We start from the raw sequence: 17,598 nt of genomic DNA, 5'->3' as shown, positions 1-17,598 counted from the left end.
ATTCAGGAAACAAGCATGCCAGTATTTTCTACTATATTTCATTTAAAAATGCCAGTCATGACACACTAAATTAGATGACCCACCAATGGGTTGTGACTCATCATTCGAAATCAGTGGACTAGTCAATCTCCAAGATTTGTCGTTTTGAAAGAATCCTGTGGCTACTACTAGGATTTCCCTAATCTTTCTAACGATCAGGAACCTATTTTGAGTCCCAGCACAGTATTTACCTAGCAGGTATGGCATGCATAATTACGAGAAAGACGTTAAATGCCCAATTAAATCTTATGGATAGATCAGATTCAAACGCTCTTTAGGAGTTTTTGAATTGTTTTTATTTTCACAAACAGAAAAGGTATAGATTTGGATAGAGGACTTCAGTACTCATGCGTTTTAGTCTTCCTCTGTTAACTACGGCTATTAATCCCTGTTGTGGTTCCGCCAAAATTGAGAAGATCAAGAAGATCAAGTGAGAAAACAGATAAGAAAACACGTTGATAACCAACATTTTATTACTATTATTCTGCGAAGCCAGTTAAGGGGAATGCTGCGGTCAACCTCTATGAGGCAGGGTCTCAGTATTTTTGAAACTCTCTACTTTTACAGTACTGTTACATTAGCCTCTCGAAATACCTAACCATGCAAAAGGCGTGAGCCTCCCCTAAAACGGAGTTAGCTGTAAAGTTGCCAGAGGTTCGACCCCCAAGCCACGCGCCCCGCTCCGTCTGCGCATGCTCTAGTGCAGCTCCCGCCTCCTCCCGGGGTTGGGCGGAACGCGGAAGGTGGGGCGCAGGCCACGTGGGTTCGGTGACGTCATCTCTGGGCGCCCAGGGTGACTGGACTTGCTGTGGGCTTCCAAGGCCCCGCGGCGCTGCGGGTTGTATTGGCAGGATACCGGAGGGCGGAAGTGCAGCAGAGATCGGCACCGACCTCCACGCCGCTGCCTTCTGCGGCTGCGCGGGCTCTCGGGACTCCAGGCTCCCGCGCCTCTGCGGGACAGTGTATCAAGCAGCCAGCGCCGCCGCCCTGCCAGAGCCCGGGATCCGAGCGTCTTCATCGGTGCAGGAAGCGGGAGAAGGAGCTGGCATTTCTGGTGAGTGTGAGTGTGCGTGTGCGTGTGTGTGTGTGTGTCTGTCTGCCTCCGTCTCCCAAGGGTGGGGAAATGCCCGGAGGAGAAGAGTTGGGGAGGTGCCAGGTAGGTGTGGTAAGAAGGAGGGGCGAGTGGTAGGCGAGAGGAGCGCTCCCCCGGGCGGCGGTGGCTGGTGAAGGTGGTTCCTCCGGGGTAGGTGGGGTTGGCCAGATGCCGCCCCCCGGGGACCTTGGGCAGGCCGGAGGGTGTAGCCTGTGTGATCTCTCTCCGGGAATCTGTCAGTTTCTTACTAAAGTAGGAAGCCTAGGGTCTTGTCGCAGGCTCTAGAGTTTATTTAGTTCAAGACGTGCATTTTTCGTGGAATAGTTATTTAAATCATAATTATTTCACAGGCACTTTGATTCTGTCCTAATTTGGTGGGTATTTTCTCCAGTTTATCTTCTCGATGGCATTCGTTAAATCTCATTTTAATAATATTTAGTGCTAACGAAGTCGTTTTCTGTTGGCAAAGAACTTTCACATCCTTTATACTTTGGATTATTTTGAAATCCTACCTGAAACTTGAGGAACGTAGGGAAACTGGATTGGTTCTAGTTTTTTCTGGTGAGACACAGCATGTCTTAAGCGACAGTCAGAACTCAAAGACTGTCAGACATCACTGAACTTCCAAGGCCTTCCAGAATCCGCTTGATAAATCTCAAAGAGTCTTTTGGACTGGGTACTTGGATTTGAACTTACTTGTTTGTGATTTGCATAGATGGATTTGTTGGCTGAATTTAGAATTTGAAAATAAAGATATTGGGCTGAAGGTAGTAATTGAGGGGAATTTTATTTTATTTTTAGAGTTTTATGCTAGATTTGAGCATGTGCCATGATCTTCAAAGGTATGCGGGTTAAAATTGGGGGAAAATGAGCAGAATGCTACTATCTGGCTCTGACTGTTTAGAATAATGTCCATACCTCAAGTGTAGGTTTGTTTTATTAATTTAACAACTACTGAGTGCCTCTTATGTGCCAGGCACTGAACAAAAAGTAAATAAAACAATAAACAGTGAATAAAATAATAAAAACTCTTGCCATCATGAAGTTCACTTTGAGCATGTGAGGGGAAAGACATTAATATAAAAATTAATTTAAAAATATGTCAGGTGGTGAAAGTGCTAGAGAGAAAAAATAAAGTCATGAAGGGGAACAAGGACTGTTGATGGCCTGCGTAGGAAATTGCAGTGATGGCTTTAGAAAACATGGTATTTGAACAGACACCTAAAAGTGATAAAGAAGGGTTTCATGTGGATGTAGTGAAATGAGGCATGAGACCTACTGCAAAGTCCCAAACGAGCATACCAGCTAGTCTGGCTGGAACTGAGTGGGCAAAAAGGGAGAGGAGTAGATAATCAGGTCAGAATGGGTCCAGGTCATATACCACCTTGTAGGCCTTTGTAAGAACTTTAGTTTTTACTTTGGATGAGATGGTAGGGTTTGAGTAAAGGAGTAAATTGATCTGACTCATGTTTAGAGGGATCTTTCTGATTGCTGTGTTGTCTGCAGCAAGGGCAAAAGTAGGCCATTTATCCAGGTGAAAGGTTAAGGTACCATGAATCAGTGTGGTAATAGTGCCGATGGTGAGAAATGGCCAGATTCTGGATTTGTGTCTCGGCTAGGGCAGTAAGGTATGAGGAAGGGTCAAGGATGACTCCAAGATTTATGGCCTTAGCAACTAAAGAATAGTTACCACTTAGTGATTTGGGGAAGACCACAGAGTAACAAGGGAGCTGAGGAAGGAAGGTCTGAAATCATTTTCTGTTTGGACGTGCTAAATTTTCAAATGAAATGTCAATATTGTGTGGTATATATAAAACTAGAGTTCAGAAGAGAAGTCTGGGTTGAAGACATAAATGGGGGAGTTGTTATTGTAGAAATGATATTTAAAGCCATGGGAGATCTCCAAAGATGTAGTTCAAGGACTGAGTCCAGGTGCACTTCAACATTTGGAAGAAGTTGGAGAGATTTAGGAACTATTCCCCCATGGAATTGGGCTGTTCATTAAAACCCGTTGATAACCACTGATCCTTAGTAACAGAATAGAAGGAAATAGAAAGCCAGTTCATTAGTTGCAAGAGAGTGAGGAAGGAGATATGAAAATTAGAGGAGAGAGGGGATATGAAATGGTGCTCTAGGATGTGGGAGAATAATTGGACTAGAGAAATGTAGGAACGCTGGCCAGTACTCAGGGCCTACTTTTGAGGTTAGTGTTCATGAATTTAAAAGGAGACCAGCCAGCATAGATTATTTTTAGATGTTTTCAAATTTACTACTAATAGTTATTTGATATTTTAAGTAATTTCTAGGTAGTTGGGGATTTTGTCGGCAGAATAGCTCCAGGTAATAGGTTAGCCTTTCTTGGTTTGTAGTGTGAAAGAGACTAATAATTGTACATTGTACCTTTATCATATTGTGCTGTTTGCTAAATGTTGTTGGCTGGGCACCTGCTTTGTTCCAGGCTTTGAATTAGTTGCTGAGAATGCAGCAGTCAGGAAGTAGCCCCTGTCCTCCAGAGCTTACTTCTAGTAGACTGTGCGATGGGTTGTGATTTGTGCGCTTCCAAAACATTGCCTTCCAATTGGATGCATGGTGATGATAGTGTAGTGTATGTTTGAGAGGGGGAAAATATTCTTGTAAAATAAGGAAGTTTGCTGAATTTATTTTCTCTCTCTTTATTTTGAGAGAGAGACACACACAGAATGGGCACGCATGTGGTGTGCGAGTGGGGAAGGGGCAGAAAGAGAGAGAGCGAGAGAGAGAGAGAATCCTAAGCAGGTTCCACGCCGATGCAGGGCTCAGTCCCACGAACCTCGAGATCATGACCTAAGCAGAAATCCAGAGTCAGACGCCCAACCAACTGAGCCACCCAGGCACCCCTGCAGTTTTCCGAATTTAAAGTGTGATTATATTGATTTGGAGAAGAGTTTAGCTGGAAAAGTTTCTTAAGTAGCTAGTATAACTTTTCAGTTTATGAATTTTCTGTATTTTCCAATCGTTTAATAAAAATTCCAGATTCTGCTATGTGCTAGTTATGCCAGTATTGAGGATTCAAAGTAAATATGACTCCATTTCTGCTGTTGGTGAACTCACAGTTCAATGTGGGGAGGGGCAAGAGGTGGATAAGATAAACATAACTGCAATGCACGGTTGTAACATGCTATTATAGAAGTAATTAGACGGGAGATTGCTTAGTGGAAAGCTTCTCGAAAAGCTGACGTTAAGCTGACTCTTAAAAGAGGATTGAGGGGGTGCCTGGGTGGCTCAGCTGGTTCAGCGTCGGACTTCGTCATGATCTCACAGTTAGTGAGTTCGAGCCCCGAATCAGGCTCTGTGCTGACAGCTCGGAACTTGGACCCTGCTTTGGATTCTGTGTCTCCCTCTCTCTCTACCCTTTGCCTGCTCAAACTCTGTCTTTCTGTCTCTCTCTCTCTCTCAAAATAAACATTAAAAAAAATTAAAAAAAAAAGAGGGTTGAGAATTGACCAAAGAGGAGCAAAGGAGTTTAAACTGTCTGGACAAGGACGCATGAAGAAACCATGTATTAAATGCATATGCCATTTATTGAGTGGTTACCAGGTACTAAACAACCAACAGCCCTGTGAAATTAAAATTATCTTCAGTTTACAAATAGGTTCAAAGATGTCAGGTTTGTTATGCTAGGACACACAGCTTATAGCTGGAAGTCTGGGTGTAAACGCATGTCAGTCTGATTTCAAACCCCTTAACTATTTATCTATATTGCCTGCTGTCAGCATTTAAATCTTCCCTGTCTTTGTTCTTTATCCCTCAGCCAGTTTTTCATCACCTTCTATTCATTCTTCCTTGGAAAGGCTTCTTATCTGTCTCTTATCCATCTACTACTACGAGTCTAGGCCAGGCACTCATTATTATATGCCTTAGTGCTGAAATTCCTTTCTGCCTACCCTCTCTTGGACGTGGGATCTCCTTTTGTGTACTACTAGGTAATTGTTTTTATTTCACCATTATCAAACCATACAGGCTTTGTAGGTTGGATGAAATTGAGAACCCACAGTCTTCTGTTTGGTATGCTTCATGATCTAGTCTTATTTTACATTTACAGGTTTGACATTAAAGGTATAATAATTGCTTTTATTTCCCAGCACTTACTATGTGTCCAGTACCGTGTCAAACACTTTGTAGATATTTCCCCCCCTAGAACAACCTGGTGAATTTTATAGATAAGGAAATGTGACTTGCCTAGGATCACAGGTGATACTAAAACATGTCTCAGTGTCAGCTCTTTCATTATCTACTACTCAAAGTTTCCTAAAAAATTGGTACACATATTGCTTTTATACATTTTCTGCCTCTGTTGATGTTCTTTTGCCCTACTTGTAATATTTGTCTTTATTCTATATTCTATCTATGGAATATTCTACCCGTTCCGTATATATTCATACTTCTATATTCTATCCATTCTTCAAGTTCCATATCTTTTCAGTTCTCTGAACACTATAAGATATGTTAATATTTTTCTTCTCCCTTTCTACCTTCCTCCATTATGAAAGCTTTCATAAAATAGCACTTAATTATAACTGTGGGCATTTGGAATTGGAAGGCATGTTGACAACTGGTATGACATAAATGAAAGAATATGAGATTGGAAATCAGAGATAAAATTTTTTTTTAATGTTTTAATTATTTTTGAGAGAGCGAAAGTGGTGGGGGGGGGGCAGAGAGAGGGAGACAGAAGATCCAGATCAGGCTCTGCACTTCTTCCCTATGTGAGGCTTGAACCCATGAACCACAAGATTGTGACCTGAGCTGAAGTTGGACGCTCAGCCAACTGAGCCACCCGGGCGCCCCAAAAATCTTTACTCTAAGCCTGTAAGTATTGTAGTAGAGGAAAAGTAAAAGTGCAGTGAGGAAAGAGAGGTTTTACCTGAGTTATTCATAAAGGGTTATTTTGAGTTGGGTCCTAAAGGATATTTCAGTCAGAAGATAAGGTAGGGAAGGCTACTTTAGGGTCAGGAACCACCAGCGTGAGGAAAGCCATGGAAAAGATGTGAAAGTACGTGGTATGTTAGTAAATTAAGAGACAGTATCTTCTGGACAATTCCTGAGGTTTTAAAAAGTTGTTGTAATTGTTATTTTCACTACCATCATCATCTTATATGCTCTCAGCACCTGCCACAGAGCTGGGCATATCAAATGATCAAATATTTATTGACTCTGTATTGAGTGTTAATAGCAGTGTTCAATTCTGAGACATGCTCTTGTTTTGTAAATTATGATAGACACTTCGTAGTACTATATTAGAGGCATTATTCTAAGTGCTTTACGTTTATTAATTATCATATGTGTTTTATGGGGTAAGTGCTGTTATTCACATTTTACGGATGAGAAGACAGAGACACAGAGAAGTTGACTAACTTGAGGTCACAGAGTAAGTGATGAAGTGAATCTAGGCAATCCGACTCCATATTCTACATTTTGAATGTACTACTACCACATTGTAGTGCCTCTCAAGAGTTAAATTTTGATTTTCTGCCTCTATTTTAAAAAGGATGATTGAGGGAAACCTGGGTGGCTCAGTTGGTTAAGATTCTGGCTTCAGCTCAAATCATGAACCTGTGGTTCATGAGTTCAAGTCCCGCATTGGGCTCTGTGCTGACAGCTTAGAGCCTGGAGCCTGCTTCAGATTCTGTGTCTCCCTCTCTCTCTCTGACCCTCCCCAAGTCTCTCTCTCACTCTCTCTCTCCAAAAGTAAATAAACATTAAAAAAAATTTGTTTGAATAAAAAGATGATTGAATATTCGCATCCTTTAGTTTTATCCATGTTATCAGCTAGTTTTTTGGCACATTTTTTAGTTAGGTGTATTTGCATGCTTATATAATTCGTTGTAGATGAATATTTATTAATATTGAAAGACTAACATTTTATGATTCTATAAATTTAGACCTATTCTGAGGCTGTTAGTTGACTTATTTGAAGTTTTCAGTAAATCTGTTTAGAAGTTTCTATGGTTTGGAAAATTTGTATTGATACCACATTATACTTCAGCTGCTTTGGCTCAGTTAGTTCTTCCCTTGAGGTCCTGCAAGGAATATATACATAAGAAGCAATGGTATATGGGAAATAAGATGCTGATTGATCTTTGACCAGTTTTGTACCTAAAATCTTACCTCAGAACTTTGGTGAAGTCTTCTGTTTCAGCCCAGTTTACCAAAATTCTGTGCAGTTGAATTTTAGGTACAGAACCAGTAAAAGATAAGCCCATGCTTCTATCACTGTTGGGCAGAATCTCCCAGAAACAAAGAGAAAAGAGGGACATTTGCCATTTCTTTCTGTTGCTCCTGACACATGAAGAAACAAAAGAACATGACATGGAAAGAAATAGCAGCATGGTCAATGGCAGAGTAGAGGGGAGAGGAGGAAGCCATACCTAAATGCATGATATTTGTGTTTATGGTGACCCCTGCCTGTTAATAAACAAGGTTCAAATGGTGTCTTGGAATCTGAAAAATCAGATTATTACTCCTTGAGAGGACAGTGGCTGGAGAGAAGGGAAGTACTTGTAGAAATAGCCTTTCCTTAGGTGGCTGTACCCATTTTAATTTTTCATTTTCTTTTGAATTCTACTGTCCACCTGTTTTTTTCTGAGGCAGAAAAATTATCCAGTGTGACAATATTGGTAGTGACTTTCAACTTTAACATTGTATTTAAATGTTTTTAAAATCTTTTAGGAAAGTAGCTCTTTGCCTCATTTTTTTTTGTAGGCAAGAGAGGAATTGAAGTTGTAGCTAATGGTTAATTGGGTGTATCATGGTTACAGAAACCACTGCTTATCACCTTGTATTAGATTCAACTTTCGATTTACTTATTTGCCATAACTTAGATCTCGTTATTTCCTGTCACCAGTAAATTTATTCACAAAGAATGAAGTATTAATATAGTCAGGAGGTAGTGAGATGTTTTCTGTTTTCAGTGAGCTAATTGTACGTGATTTGTAAACTTGGGAATTTTCTGCAGAGAAACGCAGTGTATTGTTTGAATTTGAAGCCTATCAGGGTAGAATTATATGAAGTGTGAATGCTTGTATCATTTGCTTAAAATGGTGACTTTTATGGATATATGTCAGTAAAAATGAAAACATTGTTATATGTTGGAAAGAGCACTAGACTCGTTCAATAACTGTGACCAGAGTTGTTCTCCTGGTTTCACTGTTACTTAGTGGTCTTGTAATGTTTATCCTGGTTTGACTGTTATTTAGTGCTCTTGTAATGTTGGACAGAGTTTTTCACCTCTTTCGTTTATTTACCTGTAGATAACATTGCATCCATTTGACCTCCAACGCACATTTAAGTATAGTGATACAAGATTCAGAACTCTACTTGAGGTTTTCTGTCTTTGACTAATAAATTATGGTAGTCTTGATGTACTTGGTGTTGGTCAGTGGATGAGAAAAGAGAGAAAAAGCTCCTTGAATAATTCAGTGTTAGTAATTGGTATTTGGCTAAATTAATATGGTTATTTTAAATGTCTCCAAAGGATATGCCAACCTACGAAAGATAGGATATATATAAATAAATATATGAATACAAGGATATTGAGTCTCATTACTCAGGTACCAACAGGATCGATTCTGCATTTACTCATATGGTATATTGTATTGCTACCTAGTTGTGGAATATTAGTGCTGGAAGATACTTGGATATTACATAGGTCAAAAGCCATGTTCCTCTGTCATACCCAGACTATTTCAGTGTGTGGTTTTAGTGCTGTATGTGTGGTATAGGGAATATTTTAAGTTCACAGTAGAAGCATTTACTACTCATTGGGGCAGAGGATTGTGAGCTGGGTTTGCAGAGTGGGTAGGATTTGAACAGGTGAGAGATGAACATATTTGTCAGGGGGAATAGTAGAGAACAAGGTATTTAAGTTTCCAGTCTTGCTAGAGGGTTTGTAAAAAGAAATATAATGAGTAGGACTGGAAATATTGGTGGAATCAAACCATGGACACGATGAAATTTAGAATAGAAATAGGTCTATACAAACTTTTTTTTTTTTTTTTCAGGGTGAGAGAGATTTTTTTTTTTCCCCAGGAAGAGTGAACTATCTGGACGGAGTAGGAGAAATTGAATACATTAGGTGGGGCAAGGATAATTGTGGGGATAATAGTTTAGAGTTGGACTATAAGAGACCATAAGATAGGGGAAGACTTCACTTTAGATGAGCAATAGACTCTCCTGGGACTTGAGAGAATGATACAAGTATAGCTTCACTTTGGCTGTGGTTCATTAGTTGCATAAGTTAGCATACATAATTTTGAACTGCTCACTTCTGTGATCCTTTTAAATAAATAATAGCTCTGCATTTAGAATTTGGTGTACTGATTTTGCATTCATTCTTAAGAATGCTGATCACACAAGTTTTTTGAAATGAAAAATGTTTATGGCATTCATTTTTTCCTAGAATCTTTGTTTTAGAGCAGGTTCATTTATCTTTGCAAGGATCTGACTAATGCTCTTCATTTTATTTTCAGTTTGGCTTTGGGTGAAAAAAGAATTTAGCCTATATGCACTGCTTTACCCACTGGAAGAATGACAGATGACAAAGATGTGCTTCGAGATGTATGGTTTGGGCGAATTCCAACTTGTTTCACCCTGTATCAGGATGAGATAACTGAACGGGAGGCAGAACCATATTATGTAAGTATGTTGATGGTAGAAAATGGGATATCTAACTTTGTCCATTTTTGTAAATAAACTCTAAGAACCTAAAGGTTGTTATCCAACATTTTATATACAATTAGTACTTATTATGGAAAAAAATGAGAAAACACAGATCAACAAAGGGAAGGAAATAAAAAATTACCTCTAATCCTACTATCCAGAGGGAGGAAAAAAATTGCTGTTGATATGTTGCTGTGGGACCTTCCTGACATTCTTTTTTCATGAATACATATGTATATAATTTGTGATAATGGAATCGTAAGTTATGTGCTGTAGGAGTTATTTTGAAAATAATAGGTTCAGATTTGATTCTTCTGTATTTAAGTGGCTCCAAGCAACTATCAAATTCTTTTTTATAGCTCAATGAATATATAACATGTGTGTTTTCATCTGTTGATAAGCTAATATGTATTATATAAAACATATTATTTAATAACAGATTACTGTATGTAGACTTGTAGGTTTGAATTAGTGTCATTATCTGTTCTAAAAAAACAGTAAGTGTCTTCTGATTTTGGCCTGCTTTTTTTCCTTCTCTAAGCACATGTATAATCCAAACATATGCATCTGTCAGTCAGAGATAATAATACTTTGCCTTTTTACAGAGTATTCAGGCCTTAAACAGCAAAGACGTTCTCAGTTGTCATTATTTTCGTTTTGTCGCAGATAGACAGAATATTGTGTACCTAGGGGGATCTGGAAAAGTGGAAATGTATTTGTGGTGTTGGACTTTCTTGTTTCACATGAGTAAAGCTTGCCCTTTGCTTTGTTTCTTGTCTATGTGAGAGGTGGCACTGCTCCATAGCCTGCTCTAGCCGTGGGAAGTCAGGCTGGTGGAGGAAGCCACTTAAGGAGCCAACTCCTTCACTATTTGGGTACAGGAGCGGTGTCATTTGCCTTTGTGTCTCCTCAGCATCTGGCATAGGTCATGCAAGTGGTGGTCACTCAGTGCGTGAAAACCTCATGCATTCATGTTGGGATTTTGTTTTATATTTCTGTGGGTTTTCTCACTGAATATAATTTCAGAGAAATCAGGCAGCTTTTTGTTACTAGTACTCAGCTTATCATAACTGAATATATGCATTTAAGTCATTTTAACTTTGGAAATCTTAACAGTTTTCTGCCTTTAGAAGAACTTCCATAGTAAAAAAACAAAATGTGGTCACAGTTTATTTTTGGAAGAATTTCACTTGTTAGATGTATTTTTTTTTTTGGCTTCTTCTGTGATATGGGTTAGGATATCACTTATGTTTTATTTCCAAATTAGTTTCTGTTATTTTAATTCAAGCTCTTCACCTTAGGTAGCTTTCTAATAGTATCTAAACAAAGGAGTGTGTGTGTCTCATTGGTCAAAGTGGCAAAAATGAGAAATGTAATTTCAGTCTGTTTACTTTGAAATCAGAATATGATGGTTGACAGCATTCTGCAGTTAAAAAAATCTAAAGACTACAGTGTTTCTCCTTCTTTGTATATGAATCTGTTAAAGATGAAAAGATTGTTGTGAGAGTAGAGTGTAAGTTGTTTTCCAACAGTTTCTAATTGAATTGAAAATGGCAGCAAGTATTGGGGATATCTGTAGGAGGAAGAAAGTTGTTTTGTTTAATTGATAATTGTTTTTTTTTTAATGTATTTTGCCCTAATTTTTCACCCAAAAGAAATTCATATGGTAATTATGATTATGTTTTTGAAAAGTGTTGGTTGACAGGCATATATACATTTTAAATAAAAACTACAGTTGAAAATCATGTAGCATAATCGAGATTTTGCTCTTTAAATACATACATACTTAAGCATAAGTTAATACATATGGGAAGAAAATATACAAAAACATGGTTAGTCTTAGAATTAAGGTGAGTAATGGTTAGTCTTAGAATTATAGGTGAGAATGGCAGTGACAGTATGGTTTTAGTTCACATGTGTTGTGGTTGTAAATTAAGCTTGAATATTTTTAATGGCTTTGGTTTATAATAATGATAATATTTTAAAGATCCTGGATAAAATGAGGTAAAAATACATAGCCTGAGGGCCAGTATGCCTCTTTCCTAGACATTCTCAAAACTCAGGTGAGGTGATATAACAGGATTGTTAGCATGGCCTGAAAAGTTCACTCATGTTGAAGTGGATGTGTGATAAGGATAGGTGAATGGGAATATACTTTGTTTTGTTTTGTTTTGTTTTATTATTTTTTAAAAGATTTTATTTTTAAGTAATCCCTATACCCAATGTAGGTCTTGAACTACAACCCTGAGATCAAGAGTCGCATGCTCCATGGACTGAGCCAGCCAGGCATCTCTACACTTTTCTTTTTATAACATTCATTCCTTATGTCTTAGAAACTAGATTTTAAATTATCTATTTCTACCACATTTATAAACTAAATTATTATTTAAAGAGTCTTTGCCATTGGAAAAGAATATTAATGTTAAATATATTCCTGTTTATTTCTCCATTTTGATTTATTACCTCTGCATAAATCTCCTTTCAGCCTACATCCCATATCTATGTCAGAGAATTATATATTTTGCAGGGAATATAAGGAAGGAAATTTGTTGGAAATTAGGCAGTCTTTCATTCTGTTGTTGCTGTTGTATTCATTTAAACTGTTGCTTTTCATTTAGATTATCTAATATGAAAACATAATACTAATTTGCATTCATATTTTGTGACTTGTTACAAAAATCATGCAATTAGGCATATGGTCATAAATCTGAGTGGACTGTAAACATTACAGAGCAGTCCTTTTATGTTTCCTTAGTAAGCTTTCTCTATTCTTCTCTATTTCTCTGAGGCCTGACCTTATTTTTCACTCTGAAGAGGTGACCTCACTTCTTGATTTCTTAACCTTCTGTCACCAAGTCTCCTAAACATATCTGCATTCACACATACTGACTTCTTCTTGTTTTAATGGAAGAGGTGTTCTTCCTCCTAGGCAAGCCCTATCCTTCTATCTGCTCTGGATCCCATCTGTAGTCTTCTCAGGAAGCTGGTGGTTTCTGATATTCTCCTACCTCTACCCCTGCCTTCTCCCTTTATTTTACTTTCAACTTCTACCTACTAGCTCCTTTTTTTGCAGCATTTATATTATGTTAAGTCCTTCCTATCCTGAAACCACCTTCTGTTGACCCCATCTCTCTTTCAACCTTTTGCTTTCCCTTCACAGCCAGACTTAGGAAAAAGGTGGTCTGTACTCATTGTCTCCTTCCCACCTTCCACTTATCCTACTGTAATCACATTTTCGCACTACTCCAACAGAATTGTTCTTGATAAAGTCACTGATGCCATCTTTTTTGTCAAACCTAGAGTCTGTTTTTGAATTTTCATTTGCTTGATCTCTCAGTGGTGTTTGCTATTGATTTGGATGTTTTCTCCACTTTGTGACATTGTTCTCTCTTACTGTGCAGTGCCTCATAATCCTGGTTTTGCTTCTACTATTCTGGTTTTTGGTTTTGGTTTTGGTTTTGGTTTTGGTTTTGGTTTTTTTTTGGTCTCCTTTGCCGGATCTCTCTCCTTTGCTTCTTCCTTAGTGTTGGCATTCCTTGGAACTTTGCTTTTTTTTCCCCCTCCACTTCACTCTTTCCCCCCTGGAGCCACCATTTTAATCTCTTGTCGAGCATTTTCATCTTGACAACTCCCAAGATTTTTCTCCTGAGTTCTGTTCCTATATGTCTGTCTGCTGTATATCCTCACTGAGATGTCTTGAAGACACTCAAACTTCGTGTGTTTGAAACTGGACTCATCATCATTTCTTCCAGATAGCCTGGTCATCTGCTGTACTCCCTTCCTATTTGTGCAAGTAGATCTGTCACCCAGCTAATTAATTATTCTCACCAGTAATTAAGAAAGGACTCATCCTTTGTTGCTTCATTCTCTCATATCCCTGACATTCAGTTAGTAACTTAATCCATCTGATTTACATCTCAAATATCTCTGAAATTTAGCCAGCTTCTTCCATACCCATTGCTACAGCCTAGTTAGGACTACAATTTATTATTTTTCTTTTCTTTTTTAAGTTTATTTAAATTCCAGTTAGTTAACATATAGTATAATATTAGCTTCAGTAGTAGAATTTTGTGATTCATCACTTAACATACTACACCCAGTACTCATCACAAGTGCCCTCCTTAATCCCCATCACCCAGTTAACCCATCCCCCCTGTCCACTCTCCCTCCAGCAACCCTCAGTTTGTTCTCTACAGTTAAGAGTCTGTTTTATCATTTGCCTCTCTCTTTTTTCCCCTCATGTTCATCTGTTTCATTTCTTAAATTCCACATAATGAGTGAAATCATATGCTATTTGTCTTTTTCTAATGGACTTATTTCGCTTAGCATAATACATTCAAGCTCAATCCACGTTGTTGCAGATGGCTAGTTTCATTCTTTTTTGTGGCCGAGTAATAGTCCATTGTGTATGTATACCACATCTTTTTTATCTAGTCATCAGTTGATGGACATTTGGGTCCTTTACATACTTTGCTATTGTTGATAGCGCTGCTGTAGATATCAGGGTGCATGTGTCCCTTCGAATCAGTATTTTTTGTAACTTTTGGGTAAATTACCTGGTAGTGCAATTGCTGGGTTGCAGGGTAGTTCTATTTTTAACTTTTTGAGGATCCTCCATACTGTTTTCCAGAGTGGCTGTACCAGTTTGCATTTCCACCAACAGTGTAAGTATATTCTCCTTTTTCTGCATTCTTGCCAACACTTGTTGTTTCCTGTGTTGTTAATTTTACCTATTCTGACAGATGTGAGGTGATCTCTTATTGTAGTTTTGATTTGTATTTCCCTGATGATGTGATGTTGAGCATCTTTTCATATGTCTGTTGGCCATCTGGATGTCTTCTTTGAAAAAATGTCTATTCATGTCTTCTGTACATTTTTTAAGTAGGTTATTTGTATTTTGGGTATTGAGTTTGATGAGTTCGTTATAGATTTTGGATACTAACCCTTTATCAGTTACGTCATTTGCAAATATCTTTTCGCATTCCAAAGGTTGCCTCTTAGTCTTGTTGTTTCCTTCACTGTACGGAAGCTTTTTATTTTGATGAATGAAGTCCCAAAAGTTTATTTTTGCTTTTGTTTCCCTTACCTCAGGAGACGTATCTAGTAAGAATTTGCTATGGCTGACACCAGAGAGGTTGCTGCCTATGTTCTCTAGGATTTTGATGGTTTCTTGTCTCACGTTGAGGTCTTTCATTCATTTTGATAACGAGTTTTTAAAAAATGTTTATTTATTTATTTTTGAGAGAGAGAGTGCACAAGCGGGGGGCGGGGGGGCAGAGAGAGAGGGAGACACAGAATCCGAAGCAAGGCTCCAGGCTCTGAGCTGTCAGTGCAGAGCTCAACACGGGGCTCAAACTCAAGAACCATGAATTCATGACCCAAGCCGAAGTTGGACGCTTAACCTTAGACTGAGCCACCCAGGTGCCCCTTTCATTCATTTTGAATTTATTTTCATGTGTGGTGTAAGAAAGTGGTCCAGTTTCATCCTTCTGCATGTCACTACCCAGTTTTCTCCGCACCATTTGGTGAAGAGACAGTCTTTTTTTCCCATCGTATATTCTTTCCTGCTTCTAAAAGATTAGTTGACCCTATAGTTGTGGGTCCGTTTCTGGGTTTTCTGTTCTGTTCCACTGATCTGTATGTCTGTTTTGGTGCCAATGCTGTACCGTCTTGATCACTATTGCTTTGTAATGTAAGTTGAAGTCTGGAATCATGATGCCTCTGGCTTTTATTTTCTTTTTCAAGATTGCTTTGGCTATTCTGGGTCTTTTGTGGTTCCATATAAATTTTAGGATTGTTCTAGCTCTGTGAAAAATGTGGCGGTATTTTGATAGGGATTGCATTAAATGTGTAGATTGCTTTGGGTAGTATAGACATTTTAACAGTGTTCTTCCATTCCATGAGCTTGGGATGCTTTTCCATTTCTTTGTGTCTTCAATTTCTTTCACAAGTGTTCTATAGTTTTCACAGTACAGATCTTTTACCTCTTTGGTTAGATTTATTCCTAGGTGTCTTGTGGTTTTTGATGCAGTTGCAAATGGGATCGATTCCTTGATTTCTCTTTCTGCTGCTTCATTATTGGTGTATAGAAAAGCCACAGATTTCTGTACGTTGATTTTATATACTGCGACTTTACTGAATTCGTGTATCAGTTCTGGCAATTTTTTGGTGGAGTCTTTCAGGTTTTTACATAGAGTATCATGTTGTCTGCAAATAGTGAAAGTTTGATTTCTTCCTTAATGGTTTGGATGCCTTTTATTTCTTTTTGTTTTCTGATTGCTGAGGCTAAGACTTCAAGGACTGTGTTAAATAACAATTGTGAGAGTGGACATCCCTATCTAGTTCCTGACCGTAGAGGAAAAGCTCTCACTTTTTCTCCATTGAGGATGATTAGCTGTGGGTTTTTCATATATGGCCTTTATGATGTTGAGATATGTTTCCTGCATCTCTACTTTGTTGAGGATTTTTATTAAGAATGGTTGCTGTCCTTTGTCAGATGCTTTTTCTGCATCTAAGGAGAAGATCGTGTGGTTCTTACCCTTTCTTTTATTAATGTGGTGTATCACGATTGATTTGCGAATATCGAACCACCCTTGCAGCCCAGGAATAAATCCCATTCGATTATGGTGAGTGATTCTTTTAATGTACTGTTGGATTCGATTTGTTGAGAACAGACCACCATTTAAAAACTGATGGGATTTGATAATACTAATTTCCCTGTTTCATTCTTGCCCTCTTTCCATTTTTCAGTTTTTAGTTGGCATAAAACCTTTAGTAGCCTTTCCTCATCTTAAGATCCTTCCTGTAGTTTATCTGGTCCCTTCCTTATTCACTACTCTGCTGTCTCAACCCTCTCTATTCCTGTCATATTCAACTTCTTACGGTTCCTCCAGCGTGCCAATCTTTGTCTTCTCATATTCACTTTATGGCTTCTTGTAGTTCCTCTGTCTGGAATAAGCAGCAGTATCTCCACTCCTACTCACAGCCAAACATTCACAGCACTCATGTTTGGTTCACTCCTGTTTACCTTCTGGCTGTTGCCTAAACATAGTTTCCTGTCATGGCTTTCCATAAGCCCCTAGATGAGGTTAAATTCCTTTGCTACTTTGTCTTGTAGCACTCTTTCCTTCCTCCTTGCATTCATCACATTTGTAATTTTGTTTTTGCTGACCATCTATCTAGCCTGTTAGTGCTGTGGGAGGAACTCTTGTCTCATTCAGTGCTCTGTCTTCATTGTCTGGTGTGATGCCTCATGCATTGAAATGGAACAGAATTCTAGTATATTTTAATTCTACTTTTGTTCTAGGTAAATAAGCCTCTAATTTTATAATTGAAAATTGTTGGACAAAATAGGATTTGGCACAAATAAATAATATTGCAGCTACCTTTTTCAGAAACATAAGTAGTCTGTACAGCTATTCCTGCATTCCTTGCAAGCTGTATAGAAAAAAAATGAATCACTTGTGTAATACTCACTGAGTACTTGATAGTGCTACATGAGGAATAAGAGAATGATGGATTGATGCCATGTAGCTGACAGTTTCCCTAGAGGAGGGATAATCCTTTTCATATTAAAAGAAGTTAACCTCAAAGACATTAATTAAAGTGAAATAAGCCAGACGCAAAAGGACAAATATTTTATGGTTCCACTTAGGCAAGGTACCTAGAATAGTCCAATTCAAAGAAACAAGTTAGGAAAGTGATTCCCAAGGGCTCGGGGAAGAGAAGAATAGGGGAGTTACTGTTTCATTGGTACAGAATTTGAGTTT

General features: G+C 38.3%; 1 protein-coding gene across 3 annotated transcripts in view; it reads left to right on the top strand.

Annotated features, from left to right (window-relative positions):
- The first annotated feature begins 803 nt into the window (after nucleotides 1–803).
- Nucleotides 804–17,598, top strand: part of ATG5 (autophagy related 5) — a 129,793-nt gene continuing 112,998 nt past the window's right edge. Inside the window, exons 1-2 of one of the 3 annotated variants that reach the window (XM_043592031.1) lie at nucleotides 804–1,093; nucleotides 9,640–9,805. In XM_043592031.1, the coding sequence (XP_043447966.1) occupies nucleotides 9,698–9,805 (108 nt within the window). In that variant the 5' untranslated portion in view covers nucleotides 804–1,093; nucleotides 9,640–9,697. Of the gene's footprint in view, nucleotides 1,094–9,639; nucleotides 9,806–17,598 lie in introns of those variants that run through there. The other 2 variants (XM_043592033.1, XM_043592032.1) reach the window with 2 other exon arrangements.

The sequence above is a fragment of the Prionailurus bengalensis genome, chromosome B2, assembly GCF_016509475.1.
Source record: "Prionailurus bengalensis isolate Pbe53 chromosome B2, Fcat_Pben_1.1_paternal_pri, whole genome shotgun sequence".
Lineage (NCBI taxonomy): Eukaryota > Metazoa > Chordata > Mammalia > Carnivora > Felidae > Prionailurus > Prionailurus bengalensis.
Note: the sequence above shows the minus strand (reverse complement) of the source record. Positions and strands in the feature narration are given on the sequence as shown.